The sequence below is a fragment of the Solanum stenotomum genome, chromosome 10 (assembly GCF_019186545.1).
Source record: "Solanum stenotomum isolate F172 chromosome 10, ASM1918654v1, whole genome shotgun sequence".
Taxonomy (NCBI): domain Eukaryota; kingdom Viridiplantae; phylum Streptophyta; class Magnoliopsida; order Solanales; family Solanaceae; genus Solanum; species Solanum stenotomum.
This window is the reverse complement of record NC_064291.1, coordinates 4,209,933-4,224,721: the sequence shown is the minus strand read 5'-3', so window position 1 is coordinate 4,224,721 and position 14,789 is coordinate 4,209,933. Positions and strand designations below refer to the sequence as shown.

The 14,789-nt window shown below is 34.7% G+C and overlaps 2 protein-coding genes across 3 annotated transcripts; both read left to right on the top strand.

The window, feature by feature from the left end:
• Positions 1 to 1,441: 1,441 nt before the first annotated feature.
• LOC125841431 (GATA transcription factor 26-like) lies at positions 1,442 to 8,005 on the top strand. Of its 2 annotated transcripts, none has more exons than XM_049520565.1 (8): positions 1,442 to 1,899; positions 3,815 to 4,180; positions 5,048 to 5,477; positions 5,629 to 5,701; positions 6,007 to 6,110; positions 6,248 to 6,434; positions 6,551 to 6,671; positions 7,460 to 8,005. In XM_049520565.1, the coding sequence occupies exons 1-8, from the start codon at positions 1,860 to 1,862 to the stop codon at positions 7,768 to 7,770; spliced, it is 1,632 nt and encodes a 543-aa protein (XP_049376522.1). In that variant the 5' UTR covers positions 1,442 to 1,859; the 3' UTR covers positions 7,771 to 8,005. The 2 variants fall into 2 exon arrangements, with proteins under 2 accessions (XP_049376522.1, XP_049376521.1); XM_049520564.1 differs by lacking the exon at positions 1,442 to 1,899 and adding an exon at positions 3,652 to 3,685.
• Positions 8,006 to 10,004: 1,999 nt separating this feature from the next.
• LOC125841441 (light-harvesting complex-like protein 3 isotype 1, chloroplastic) lies at positions 10,005 to 13,782 on the top strand. The gene is made up of 3 exons (XM_049520573.1): positions 10,005 to 10,460; positions 12,483 to 12,620; positions 13,309 to 13,782. Exons 1-3 carry the CDS (start codon positions 10,088 to 10,090, stop codon positions 13,557 to 13,559), a joined length of 762 nt encoding a protein of 253 aa, XP_049376530.1. The 5' UTR covers positions 10,005 to 10,087; the 3' UTR covers positions 13,560 to 13,782.
• The last annotated feature ends 1,007 nt before the right edge of the window (positions 13,783 to 14,789 follow it).

Below are 14,789 nucleotides of genomic sequence, written 5' to 3'. Positions count from 1 at the left end.
TCGATAAACAATAATTGAAATGAGTCGTGCTCTATAAGTAAGTGAATCTTGGACCTAACTCAACCTCAAAAGGTAGCTCATGAGGGAAGATTGTCCAATATCATATAAGGAGACCACTCGCTCTTTTTTCATCATATGTGAGACCCTTCATTATAAGGGGGGTTGAGGAGGTTTGAAGGTGAGATGATCAAGATGTGGGGACTGGGGTTGCTGGGTGGGTGAAAAGAGACAATTATCTTGAAATGTCACTTATGAAAAAAAAATTTGCACTTCCACTCAGAAAGTCGTTTTTATCAATTTTAAATAAATTATTTTTCCAGAGAAAATATTTTGACTAACCAAATATAAATAAAATATTTTTTTTTCATTTTTCTTCATACCAAACACATCTATTGTATATAATATATATATATATATATATATATATATATATATATATATATACTATTATTTATTTAATTATACACTATATTTTAGCAAAGAGATTTTCAACATACTAGATTGAAAAAATGTCTTTCGAGGAAGAAACCACTAAGGATAAAAATAAAATTAATCAACATCATGTCATCATAATGCCTAAAAATTGGAAGTGGATCTACTCTTTAAATAAATTGATTTTATTAGTTTTGATTTAATGCAAATTTAAGAAAAGTATTTAACTCTAAATATAACTAAACTCAAATTTGGATCGTGGAAAGAGGAAAGGGTAAAATTGGAAATAATGCAATATTAGATTTGAAGAAAAAAAAAGTCTCAAGTCAACAAGAATATTAAGCAATAAAATAATACTCTTTCAAAACTTATGAAGTCCATATATTTTTAAAAAGAAAATAATTTTCTATATATACATTCTTAATAAATTAGGACTTGGAACATTTCAAAATCTTTCAACAAAGAAAAAGAGAAAAATTCTTATTATTTAGTTGAGATTAAACAAAAGAAATCCTAAAATTCACACTTAAATTTTCAAAATTTAAAATAATTAAAAAAAAATTAAAATGTCATTTCAATTTTTTATATCAAAATTTATAAATAGACAAATCAAATAGAGCGTTTTCTCCTTTAATGAGTGTGAATCTGAATTAGTATATGGGCCCTATGACGCGTCAATGTTAACTCTTTAATAAACCCTATACGATACGACTTCAAACTAATAAGGTAATAAAAATACCAAATTATGAACCGTGATGCAATAAAAATAAAAAAGAAAGAGAAAAGAAACTTATGTGTACATTAAGTGATTATTATATATCATATATTTGCCTTTTGAATTACACATTTAAATTATTATTTTTTTTAGGAAAAGCATTAGTAAAGAAAGCTAAAACATTACAAATTTTACAATAGAACAAAGAAGGTCATACAGAAACAACTCCATCCTTTCCTTTTATTTTCCAACCATTTATTAGATTCCTTCAATGGGTCTTTCATTTGCCTATTAAAAAAAATATTGTACAGAATTTTCAGCTGATTTCTTCAAAAAAAAAAAAAAAGTAGTAGAAAAAAGGAACCCCATCTCAATTTCTTGATAAATTTGTTCATATATTTTTGCTGTTTTTCAGTGGGGGGTTTTCTGGGACTTTAAGATACAGACTTCTCTGTGTTTTCTTGAGTTTTTGTGTGTTTTCTGCAGAAGTTTGTTTTGGGTCTATTGCAGAAAAAAGTATATAAATTTTGCTATTAAAAGGGTGAAGAGAATAACCAAAAACTTGTAAAGATTGTATTTTTATACTTTTTTTAATTTTATTTTTTAAGGAAGACCAAAAAAAGAGAAGCTTTTTCTTCACAAGACTGGTTTTTTTTTCTTCCCTTTTCAATTTAATTGTTTTTGTGAAAACGAAAAAAAAAAGATTGGAAAGATGGGAAAGGAAGGACCTTGCTATCACTGTGGTGTTACAAGTGAGTTCTTAATTCTTCAATGTATTTTTTTTTGTGAATTTTCAAGAAAGGTGGAGTCTTTTTTGTTTTTTTTGTGTCCCTGTAGAATTCTTGATGTTTTGTAAAAAAAATTGGCTTAGATGAGTTGTTCAATAATGGAACTGGATACCCATATGGTTGTTGCTTCAAAAATGAAAAAAATACTAGCACATTGAACAAATAAAGATTGATATGTACTATTATGCATCCAGTGCATTTAGTTTTGAATTTTGTTTTGTTTGTACTGTTAGTGAAATCTCTGAATTTCAATACTGGGGTTTTGAGTTAGAATTCATTTCTGAAAATAGTTTACTTTTTTAGTTCTTCCAACCATTGACTCTCTTATAGTTTATTTGTGTGTAGAAATATTGCTAAAACATCTAGGAGTTCAAGTCATTCCCTTATTGTTTCCAACAAAATTGTGGATATTTTGATTGTGTTGAATTCTTGATTTCCCTTCTAAACTAGGTGTAATGGATCCTTCATTTGCCTTGATATCAAACGGATTTCCTCGAATGCATTAGACATGGGTATAGGGTACTTTGTGCATGCCCTTCAAAATATACTTAAAATCAGCAACGTTGCGCATACCAATACCATATGCTTACACACATCCATATGGGATCCCTATAAGTAGTCCATGTAACATAGCTTTCTAATGTAGAAATGTACTTCGTTAGGTGCTTGTATTTTAGTTGCTATTGGTGCAAGCTGAATTCTTGCTCAATGTGGCATTGATATGGTCCTTTAGGGAGCAAATACCGCACAAAGATGACAAGACTCATCTATATTCATGTTCCCTGATTTTTATAATATGAAAAGTTCCTTCCTGGAACTAATGTGTTTGATTGCTAATTCATGCTTCCGTTACAATTATAGAATCAAATAAGCTGTATGATAGCACTTCCTTTGTCAGTGTCTCACTAAGCAAAGGCTTGAAGTTTTATCTTATATTTTTTGAATCTTGTGATCAAGTTGCTTGTTTCCAGCTCCTACTTGGGCTGGTTTCGACATTGTGGTAGTTGGCCCATTGTGACAAATTTTTAGGTTGCCTTTGAATTGGATACTCTCTCCAACATGATATTACTTAAAGTCATCTTGGAAATTGGAAATGCTTGTTTGCTTGATGTTGACTTGTGTGGCAAATTGTTCATGCACACAGAGGTGATAAACTGGTTTGGACTGTAAAATGGCTCGAGTTCAAGTAGGTTTACAGGAGGTTGTTAAAGATGTCTTGTTGCCCCTTGGGTTGCGGCTCTTCCTCGTATCTTATGTGAATGTGTGATGCTTCGTGCGCCAGATGGCCCTTTTATTGTTCTTAGGAGTATAACTCTTTAAGCTTGGCTTTTTAAGCCATCCAATGCACGACTTCTGATGGAAAATTCTATGGAGTTCGTTGCTCCTTTATTTTATCCTACTCTTAGCTTAGTTGTTGAGTGGATGGCTTTCTTTTGCTTGTCTGATTGCTCCACTGGATAATAACTTCCTCAGCTTTCTTTTGACAATGATTAATGAGTTACTTTCTTTATCTGTGTACTTAATTTGTTACACTTCTATGGAAGAATCATTTGTAGATCTTTCGTCTACTTTAGCTGCCAGTATTCTTTTACCTTCTGCGACTGAAAACATGAGAAGGAAAGCTGGTGTATCATTTCGTTGATTTGCATAAGAAGTGACCATCATTGGCCAATCTTACTCCTTTCTATGTTTCCGGAAAGATGTATACCATCTTTTCAGTTCTCGTTGTACATGAAATGTCAGCCTGCTAGTTAGTTTCTTCTTTTCTATTTCTTCGATGCTTCTATTCTTTCCAAATTTTCAGTATTTTAGATACCATTAATTCTTCCCGAGATCATTTACTTTGAGTACATTCTTAACCATCAAAATCATGCTGCAGGTACTCCACTTTGGCGTAATGGACCTCCAGAAAAGCCAATACTGTGCAACGCATGTGGATCTCGGTGGAGAACAAAAGGGACTTTGGCAAACTATACTCCTCTGCATGCAAGAGCAGAACCTTGTGACTTTGAGGAACACAGGGTTTCACGGTTCAAAAACATTTCTATGAAGAACAAAGAGGCCAAAATTCTGAAACGAAAGCAAAGTCATGATAATGCTGAAGTTGGAACTCCTCCTGATTATAATCTAGGTTTCCGTAAGGTCTTAGATGAAGATACTAGCAATAGGTCAAGTTCTGGCTCTGCTGTCTCAAACTCTGAGAGCTGTGCGCAGTTTGGTAGTGCTGAAGCAAGTGATTTGACAGGTAAACAAAAGCCAAGAACTGCAAACATTAAACTGTGAACTACTTTTCCCTTCTCCAGAAGAGGCATGATTGTTGTGTTACAGTTGGGGTCATTCTCTTTGATATGGAAACTGAGTTAATTGTTTATCGGAGATATAGATATTACATAAGTAGATATTCTAATAGCTACTTGATAAATTGTACAGGGACTCATATTTGTTGATGCCTACTGTTTCTGTTCGACATCTATTATTAGGTATGGAGATCGCAAATTAGGGTAGATAGTTGAGTGTTGTCTTGCTTTTCAACGGGATTAGGATTGGTGGTAGTCTAGAACCTGTGTCTGTCATAGTATTAGTTTTCTCGGTTTTGTTATCTGTTATTTATTATGTTTAGGTGATTGCTCTATTTTATTGATCTTACTGCTCCTTGCTTGTATGCTCTGCACTACTTTTCTATTAGTTGTCATGTTTTCTTCACTGTCGTTTTCCCTTTTCATTACTACTTTGATTTGATACAACTTGAGTTGAGGGTCTTTCGAAAAGAACCTCTCTACCTCCACGAGGTAGGGCTAAGTTCTGTGTACTACCCTCCCCAGACCCCACTTTGTGTGATTTCATTCGGTATGTTGTTGTTCTCAGAATTATTTCACATTCTCCAATCTCCAGTATGGATATTTTTGGATAATTACTGCCCCCCTTCTCTAGTATTACGGATGCATTTTCTTCTAAACTGAAAATTTTGGTGCCAAATCTTGAGCTTGGTAGAGTAATTTTGTTCTTAGCATTTTCTTGTGCTTTAAGTTATTGTTTTGGTGTTTTTTTGGCTCTCCATCCCTTTTGATTTCAATAGCTGCATGAAATATTTACACGTTAATTTGGTTTTCAGGTCCAGCGCAATCCAATATATGGGATTCAACGGTGCCTTCAAGGAAGAGAACCTGTTTCAATCGTCCAAAGCCATCTTCAGTAGAAAAGCTCACTAAAGACCTATATACCATCTTACATGAACAACAAAGTTCATACTTGTCTGCATCCTCTGAGGAGGAGTTGCTTTTTGAGAGTGACAAGTCTATGGTTTCTGTTGAGATAGGACATGGAAGTGTACTAATGCGGCATCCTAGTACAATAGGTAGAGAAGAAGAATCGGAAGCCAGCTCTCTTTCCGTTGACAACAAGCACCGTTCTGTCAGTGATGCTTATTCAGGATTGACTACCCCTCCTGTAAATATTTGTAAGGGTGTCAATTCACCAAATATGGGTACCGAGAGAATCCAGAAACCTACTGGTCCGGCTATAGAACAAGACCAGATTAAAAGGTGCTTTCTCTATTAGTCTTGATAGCATGTAAAGTTCCTTTGAGAAAGGAAAATTTGTGCTGCGCGTGTTCAGACAGAAAATGAGGTGTTAAATGCATCATATCAGCTAAATTATCTTTCTGATTGTTTATTCTATAATTCTTTTTTGCAGAAACAAGGATCACCTTGAAAAACTACAAATTCTTGGACATCATAATTCACCCCTTCGCTATATAGACCTGAAGGTATTTTATTATGAAGAAATTTTATTTTGCTTTCTATTAATACAACCATAGCATGTCCCAACAATGCCAACTTGTCCGTGCTGCACGACTCTGTATCCACAATATTTCTCTATGCTCCAGCCTTTTAGTTGAGTGTTCTTGTAGACTTAAAAGTGATCTTTATCTTTTGATGAACAACTTTTGACCTGTGTGGATTTGCTTCCTCTTCAACAATACATGTCTTGGCCATTTCCAAAGTTGATTCAGTTTTAGATGTTACTCGTATTAATCAAAAGTTGAAAGATTATGTGAATACTTGGGTACAGGATGTACTTAATTATGAAGAATTCACAAGTCATTTGTCAAGTGATGAACAGCAGCAACTACTGAAGTACTTACCACCTGTTGATTCTTTTGCGCCTCCAGATAGGTTTGTCTGTCTTCTCTGTTGTTCACTTTCTCGGTCATGTTTTGTTTTGGCTTTATATTGAACTCGAACAAGAAAGAAAATTCGATTTAGGTAGCTCAACCAGCTGATTGTTTTTGTGTTGTTTTCTCTCTCTTTAGTCTTAGAAGTGTGTTCGAGAGCTCTCAATTCGAGGAGAACCTGTGTTCCTTCCAGAAACTTCTCGCAGAAGGTGTTTTTGATAACTCATTTTCAGGAGTGACATTAGAAGATTGTAGAAACTTGAAGAGATTTATATTGTGCTATTTAACAAAGTCAAAGTGGATGCAACAATATAATTTACTCAAGGTTTGGTTACTAACGATTCGCTGCATAGATATTGAACATGTGACGCACCATCTTTTATGTTACATCTGCTAAATGTAAAGTGCAACTTTATTGAAGCTAATTTTGTTCTTTGATAGGACAAAAAATGTAAGAATAGTAGCAGCGGCTCTGAAGTTGCCCGAGAGCCAAATGTTGTTGGCACATGTCATTCAGCTAATGTGAAGAAACCACGGGAGGGGCAATATCCGAAGTGTTCAGGTCAGTTGTGTTCCTCTTTTACTTTTTCCGTTATGACATTTGACAATTATTCTGCCGTACACTGGTTTCTGTTGTAGACAACTAAACTTTGCATTAGTTTTGAGCATTCACAACTAATTTTTTTTAACTTGTTATTTGCTGTGCCATATAACTCGTAAGAATCAGAAAATGTTCGTTACGATGCAATGGCTTATTTCTTCACAAATGAGCAACCACGTAGCTTGACTTATGACATAATGTGTTGGTGTAAATTGGCTTATAATGAGAGATGTTAGAAGGAAGGGATTCATATGATAAAGATCTACCTATATATATATGTCTTCTATTATTTCTTTGTACAAGCCCCCTCCCTACCAGCGGATAGGACATTGTAGTTTCTTGTAGTACATCAATTCTGATTATCTCATATATTCTTGATAGACCTTTCTCAAATTAAACCATTGTTCAAATTCATGGGTGAATATACAAGAATCTCCTCCCATAGAGGCGGAGCCAAGATTTGAAGTTTATGGTCCCGGATTCTAGCCCTTTTAAGTTATCGGGTTCTAAATTAATAGTTTGTACATTTTAAATGAATTTCCTAAGACAAGCACTATTTGGATCAAAGTTGCTAGGTTTGACTGAACCCGTACCTTGAACTCTAGTTTTTCCCCTGCCTCCCCCACCTAGAAAGAATGAAAAAGAAAAGAAAAGAAAAAGCTTTTGCTCCATTGCCATGTGCAATGTGTTCTTTGATTATATATTTGCTAATTCCTACAAATTAAGATTTACAAGCTATTTTGCTTCAGGTGCAAAGACGACAATGAAGAGCCCCAAAAGGGTGGTAATGAAAAGCATCTATGAGCAAAAGGAACTAGTAGACAATGATGGCTCTTGCTTCAGTCCAAGAAGCTCGTTTGCCTTGTCTTCTGAGAATAGTTCCTTCGTTCTGGATTCTTTCCGTTCTGCAAATGAAAACTCCCATCAGGACTTGCTGCTGGACGTTCCATCCAATAGCTACTGCCCTCAGGCGGAACTACTCTTACCTACATCAAGTTTTACTACTCAAGCAAGTACTAGTAGCAGCTCAATGTACCCTCCACATTTCGTCCGTCCCTAACAATACCATCATTACTTTGCTTGCTTTCCTTAGGATATCAAAAAGCTAGTTAAAAGTCAAAACAACATGGTAGTGTTGCATATCCCATGCAAAACTTTATATTGGAATTTGTCAAAGGGGTTCGGATGGTTACCTATTACCTTTTCACGGTTGACCTATATTGAAACTGGATTTTTTTAAATTACCATATGGATATGGTTGTTTTCCCCTTGATGAACACTGTCTAATATAAGTTGAAATGAAGAGGTGGTAATGAGTGGGCTAGAAATATTGTATGCAGTGAAATTTATGGCTTAATTATAGTGTGTTAGTTCTATTGGTGGTGATATTCTATCCTCCTAAAGACTTCAACTCTCCAAATGGAAGGAGTAGAGTTCCTTACTAATTTTAGGAATGACAATGGGGCGGGGTGGGTTAAGCCTGAACTCATAAAAAATTGTTTCAACTCGTCTTGCACCTGCCCTAGTAAGGTTAGAGCAAACCTAACCCTGGATACAGTCATATTGGCTTTGCCTTGTTCATGTTGCTATCCCTACCTTCGAAACAACTAGAACAAGGACAAATTGACTTGAGCAAAGGAGACCGTAAAGAAGAAGGGGATTACCAAAGAAATAGTGCAAGGATATTAGGTAAACAATTGATGTATCATACTCGATCCTTGTGTGGCAACTGATCAGACCCAATCTCATCTTGCATAAGGTCATACCGGCTCTAATCAGATCCAATCTTATCCTACATAAGGTCATAGCAGCTCTGATCAGACCTAATCTCATCTTGCATAAGGTCATACCGGCTCTACTAGTCTTGTCAACAATCAAATAGGAACAATGGACTTGCGTAAAGGAAAAGATCGATCATAAGAAGGGGATTAATAAAGGAATCATACAAAGATATTGAGTAGACAATTAATGTATCAGATTCTATCATATTTTTTGTAGCATGCATTTTTATTTGTGTCACAACCGATCAGACCCAACATCACCTTGCATAAGATCAAACAAGCTTCGATGGATGTCTTGGTTTAATGGTCAATAAAGTGGATGAAAGTTATAGAAAGGATCAAAGTACCAACTAGGGATGTGGAGTGGTAAGTATTGAGTCTTGAAAAATGATACTATGAAGAATATTATTTAATTCTAACTTCTAAGAGTAAAAAACATGGAAAAAATAAGAGTAACTTTCACATATAGCAAACATAAAAATCATATTTGTATGTTATAGCTATAGTTTGCATAATTGTGTTCCATAGCAAACTTTATGTTTGTTATGGCTATTAATATGTATATTTCGCTATACATATACAAAAGAAGCAATTGTATAATCTGTTTCGGTATACATATGCAAAAGAATCAATTGTATAATCTGTTTCGGTATACATATGCAAAAGAATCAATTGTATAATCTGTGTTTGTATAAAGCGAGAAAGAGAGAAAGATAAAAGAAAATTGGGCAAGGAAAAATCGTATTTGTATAATCACAAGTGTATAGGACGAAAATATATGCATTTGTATTTTTATATACAATTTTCTCTCGTTTTATACAAATACAAACGCAATGTATATATTTGTGTTTGTATAAAGCGAGAGTGGCGAGTGAGATTTGGGAGAGGAGACGAAAATATATGTATATATACAATTTTCTCTTGCTTTATACAAACACAAACACATTTTATACATTTGTGTTTGTATAAAAGCGAGAGAGGTAAGGGAGACTGCTAGCGAGAACGAGAGTGGCGAGCGAGATTCACCAGGGAGAGAGACGAAATAGTAAGTTTGCTATAGGGTACAATCAAATCAAACCATGGTTATATCATTTAATTTGAATTAATAGTTTGCTATTATATATAATTTTCCCAAAAAATAATTGTCTTTTCTTGATATATCAAAAGTTACAAATAAAAATGAAAATATATTTTAGAAACAAGTGACAAGTAAAAATGAACAAACTGAGTAGTATAGTTAATCAATCTATTAATGATTTCTTAATCATATCTAAAATAGAAAGTGTTCATCTAACATAAGACATATGGAGCAATTATTGAAAGTAGTATACTAAAATAATCATAACAATCATTATTTTCTTAGTATGACAAGTCAAAATATAACAAATAAAAACAAATAAGAGAAATATTTAATTTAAGACCATTAAATATAAAAAATAATCGTACTTTCTTAAATTTCGTGTCAAAACGAAAATACAAAACAGAGTAGACTAGTAAATTAGAGTAACAAATGCTTATACAAAGTTCCCATTTTTGCGGCTGAGAGTTGAGCTCTTCTTCTTCTTTTTCTCTATCAAATTCACAGCTCCAACAACAATGTCTATGGCCTTATTCTCATCTCCTCCACTCCATTTCCCATCTCTCTCTCCTCCAAAACCCCATTTAACCCACAAACCATTTCTCCCATTACCTCTCAAAAAACCCTTTTTAATTTCCCCTAAATCCATTGATGATGCTTCTTCTTCTTCTTCTTCTTCTGCTGTCACTATAGAGCAAGAAAAGGATGAGGGGTCTAATGGGGTGCTGTTAAACTCAAATGAGTCGTCGCCAGTGGTGGTCGCCGGAGCTCCATTGACGGAGACGGAGGAGGTGAGGAAGTTTCAGGATGCTAGGTGGGTTGGAGGAACTTGGGATTTGAAGAAATTTGAGAAAGATGGGAAGGTTCATTGGGATTCTGTCATTGATGCAGGTGAGATAAGAGTTTTGTACATCTCTAATTTGAAATTGATTCATTTTTATGACTTAAGTAGAAGTAACTAAAGTTCTAAACATTTATTTTTTGCCAATTTCAAGCTATGTTCTTGGTTGTTGCTACTAATTAACTCTACTTGCTAGACTTATATCCTGTTAGGCCAAGCTCTAGAAAGCTAGAAGTGCTAATGTTCTTTAAAAAAAAGAGCTAAGGGTCAAGTATCCGATTATTCAAGTTTTGTACCTGTACTATCAAGTGTGAAATTGAGTCTTGTTTGTACCTGTACTCTACTTGCTAGACTTATATCCTGTTAGGCCAAGCTCTAGAAAGCTAGAAGTGCTAATGTTCTTTAAAAAAAAGAGCTAAGGGTCAAGTATCCGATTATTCAAGGTTTGTACCTGTACTATCAAGTGTGAAATTGAGTCTTGTTTATCTCCAATTTGATTTTTTTGTTAAGTTTTTTCTTGAAGTTGATTCATTTATATGTCTAAATATCTGCAAAGCAGAGGCTTGTGTTGTTTCTTAAAGTTACTAATAGGCTTCTAGGCTGGCAAACATCTGGAAAAGTGGTGCATATGATAATTTAAGTGAATCCCACTTCAAAATGAGAGAGGAAAGTGAGGAGGTTTATAAGGCACACACAAGTTCACATATGCATGCTTTTAAGGCTCGATGATGGCGTAGCCCAAGGGGCAAAAGTTCGTAAGGTCTATCAAACCAAAGGAGACTATACGTACCATGGGATCAGGTTGTAATGTGACAACATATGGGCCTGAGCATAAAAAAAACTAGTGGGCACATCATAAGTAGCATTAGAAAGCTTGTTGTCTTGCACATGCCATGTCGTTTCTATCGCCCATAAGAGGATTTCGTTAAGAGTAAAATTGGAAGATCGTTTTCTATTACATGGGTATTGGTTTAGCTTGCAATCACCTCACTATTTTGCCGAGCACCTGAATATAGAGGGGTCACTTCTTTTGGGACGGGCTAAAAAAGAAACTGTCATTGAAATGAAACAAAGAAATATATGTAAGTACTATAGTTGGACTTTTTGAAAGTGGGTGTGCATGCCATCCAGTGTATCGGGAGATGGTGTAATGCTGAGTTTTGGTCACCAAATGAAGAAGTCAAAAGGCATTAGTCCCTCCGTTTCATTTTAGGTGTCTTGGTTTGACTAAGCAGATTTAAAGAAAATGAGGGGTATTTTTGGATCTTGTGGTCTTACCAAAGACGTGTCTAATATACTAATTTGTCTTTTGAATCTTGTAGCCTTAAATATGTCATGTGAGATATGGAAATGTAAGAGTTGCTAGATAGAGAAAGAGGCAGCCATTTTCAAAAAACTATGAAGGAAAGTAAGGCACAAAAATTGAAACGAAGGGAGTAGTATTTTGTAAGAGAAGTGCCGCATAAATGCTTTTGAACCTTAAGCAGGGTTAAAGATGAAGTTTAAAAGATTGAAAATGAGCATGAAATAAAACAACTAAGAAATTGTGGAGCAAAATTGTTTATGAAGTTTGCTTGTGAAGGATTTGCGGCACACAACATGGGGGAGCCATGGACTAGAAGGTATTGATAGATGTGCTTTCTTGCACTTTGGCTGGATCAAATTCTTGAATTAGAGTTATCTGTATGTTTGATGCAATTACAGACAGTACGAGAAGATGTTCATCTAAGATGTCTCTCAATCCAAAATATTACTCACATGAAATGATGACTTTCTTGAATTGATGGATTGTTTTAGATTATATGCAGTTGTTAGTTTTATAACTACGTGTTGTTGATCCCTTTTCCTCCGCTAGATTCATTTGCTAATACACTTTAAAAAAGTTGCAATCTTTCATCCTTTCTTCCAGTCATTTACCTACATTTGATGCCTTCTTGATAAATACATTGGCTTTCTTGATTTTAAGATTTAATCGGTTGTGCATAGTGGTAGTAGACATTAACAAGAGTCTCCTTTTTGTCCCTTTTTGGAAATTATCGCAATATAAAAATTGATGGCTATTCATTTTGCAGAGGTTAGGAGAAGGAAATGGTTAGAAGATAACCCTGAGTCATCAAGTAATGAAGATCCTGTGCTTTTCGACACCTCAATTATTCCTTGGTGGGCATGGATGAAGAGGTTCCATCTTCCTGAAGCAGAACGTCTCAATGGTTTGCTTCATATCCCTTTTCCTTTTTCTTGATAAGTAATTGAAGTTTCATTGATTGCGCCGAGCTGGTTGTGAATATGTACAGCAAAAAGACTTTTGTCCCCTCTAATAGGCAGGGAATCCAAAAAGTTGGTGAATTTACATCCAAAAGGAACTGCATGTTACACCAACATTAGAACAAGATCCTACTTTTTAGAACATACTGCTGACGACTTGTTTTCAAAACATCTTTTATTTCTTTCATGCCACAAGGACCAAAATATCCATAACAACAACATACCTAGTATAATCCCACAAACTGGGGTCTAGGGAGGGTAGAGTGTACACAAACTTTAGCCCAACCTCAGGGGTAGAGAGATTGTTTCTGATAGACCATCGGCTCACGGGAAAAATAGTCTTAAGCAGTTCAAAGAAAGAAGTAATAGAAGTACAAGAAAATAGCAGATAGTAACAAATACAACAGATAGTAACAGGACAGTAGCAACAACAATAACATTAATGGACACTATTTTAGTAGTATTACAACTGTTTCTTTGTTTTCTGACCATTCCAGCCTTGAACTGTCTCTTTTACAGTTTAAGGAGGTTCATATCCTTTTTGCTCTCTATTGTATCCTGTTCTCACACACAAAGCAGTACGTATATTAGGATTAAGCTGATCAACTAAGTGGTGATGTGAATCTTGTACAGGTCGTGCTGCAATGATTGGTTTCTTTATGGCCTACTTTGTGGATAGCTTGACTGGTGTAGGCCTCGTCGACCAAATGGGGAATTTCTTTTGCAAAACGCTATTGTTTGTAGCCGTGGCTGGTGTCCTCCTAATCCGCAAGAATGAGGATTTAGAAACTATCAAAAAGTTGTTGGAAGAGACTACTTTCTATGACAAGCAATGGCAAGCATCTTGGAAAGATGAAACCTCAAGCAGTTCGAAGGATTCTTGAGATTGTTTCTCGTATAACATTAGTTTTTCATATTTACAGGAGAATGTAATCCAGGTAGTTCTTCTATGCTAGTCGAAGGATAATATGTTAATCGTATTCTCCATTTTGTTGTAGTGCTTGGTCTGCCATGTAATTTTATCTTTTTTTTTGCCTTTTTCTGTTTCTGGGCAATGATTTTATATTTAGTTCTTTTGCCATTGTTGTAAAGTCTTTTTGCTGACCATGAATATTGTTTTTCTAATCCTTTTAGTGCAAAAATAACTTCACAATTTTCACTTCCTGGCTGGGTTGGCAAATAAGTGTGTCTGTAATACTTTGATCAATGAGCATCTCTACTTGTTAGTGATGCTTTGATTTGACAGGATCAAAGTCGAAAAATGGCCAAATTCACTCCATGTTGTTTGGACTTCAATATTTCCGAGACGATTGGCGGATTTTTCAAAAGCTATGCATTTTTGGAGGATTAGACACATAGTTCAACAACATTATTGAAAAGTCCGAGCAACATAGAGCCCACTTGTAGTTGTTTAATTCCTATGATTATGATTATTGGTACTCTAAGAGACTCTGATTGCAAGTCTGGGTATAAAGTAAGTGATAAATATTCATAATCTCTCACATTAAGTGTAACATGAGAGTTTAAAAGTCAACATTTGTAAGAATAGAAAGATTTCATCACTTTTTTGCCAAAGGTTTGCTCAAATTAATGAAGTGAGATCTTTAATTAATAAAATCTTGAAATTAGTTATAGTATAATGCACTTGTTTTACCTTATTCGAAGCAAATGATATTTTCCTTGTGAAAGCTATTTTCCAAATAATAATTTCATCAGAAGTAAAGCAGTTAACCAATTAATGAAGGCAAAGGAGTTGCAACTTCATAAACTATACCTTGTATTTATTATTTTTTGGAATGAGCTAAAACGACACTTATTTTACAGATGAAGTACTAAAACTAGTAGCTGTACACAATACTATATGTTACAGATTGCCTGGATAATGCCAACATACCTAAAAGGCTAAAACTTTGATCAATTATGATAATCACAGAGTCAGAAATAAGCAACAAATGTAAAACACAGACAAAAAGGAATCAAGAACCTTCAAAACCAACATAATCCAACTTGATTCGGATTGAGGCGTTGTCGTATTTGTTCAAATGCCCTCCAGAAACAATGGAAATCAACATAAACTCTCCATCTCACATCAAGTTACACAAAGCCTTACTTTC

Bases quoted from the DNA above. Each gene is read 5' to 3' on its own strand.
- LOC125841441 (XM_049520573.1), top strand. From the start codon at position 10,088: ATGTCTATGGCCTTATTCTCATCTCCTCCACTCCATTTCCCATCTCTC. The intron at 10,461-12,482 runs GTGAGATAAGAG...TTCATTTTGCAG, and splicing joins GGATTCTGTCATTGATGCAG to AGGTTAGGAGAAGGAAATGG. The intron at 12,621-13,308 runs GTTTGCTTCATA...AATCTTGTACAG, and splicing joins TGAAGCAGAACGTCTCAATG to GTCGTGCTGCAATGATTGGT.
- LOC125841431 (XM_049520565.1), top strand. From the start codon at position 1,860: ATGGGAAAGGAAGGACCTTGCTATCACTGTGGTGTTACAA. The intron at 5,478-5,628 runs GTGCTTTCTCTA...TCTTTTTTGCAG, and splicing joins GAACAAGACCAGATTAAAAG to AAACAAGGATCACCTTGAAA. The intron at 6,111-6,247 runs GTTTGTCTGTCT...CTCTCTCTTTAG, and splicing joins TCTTTTGCGCCTCCAGATAG to TCTTAGAAGTGTGTTCGAGA.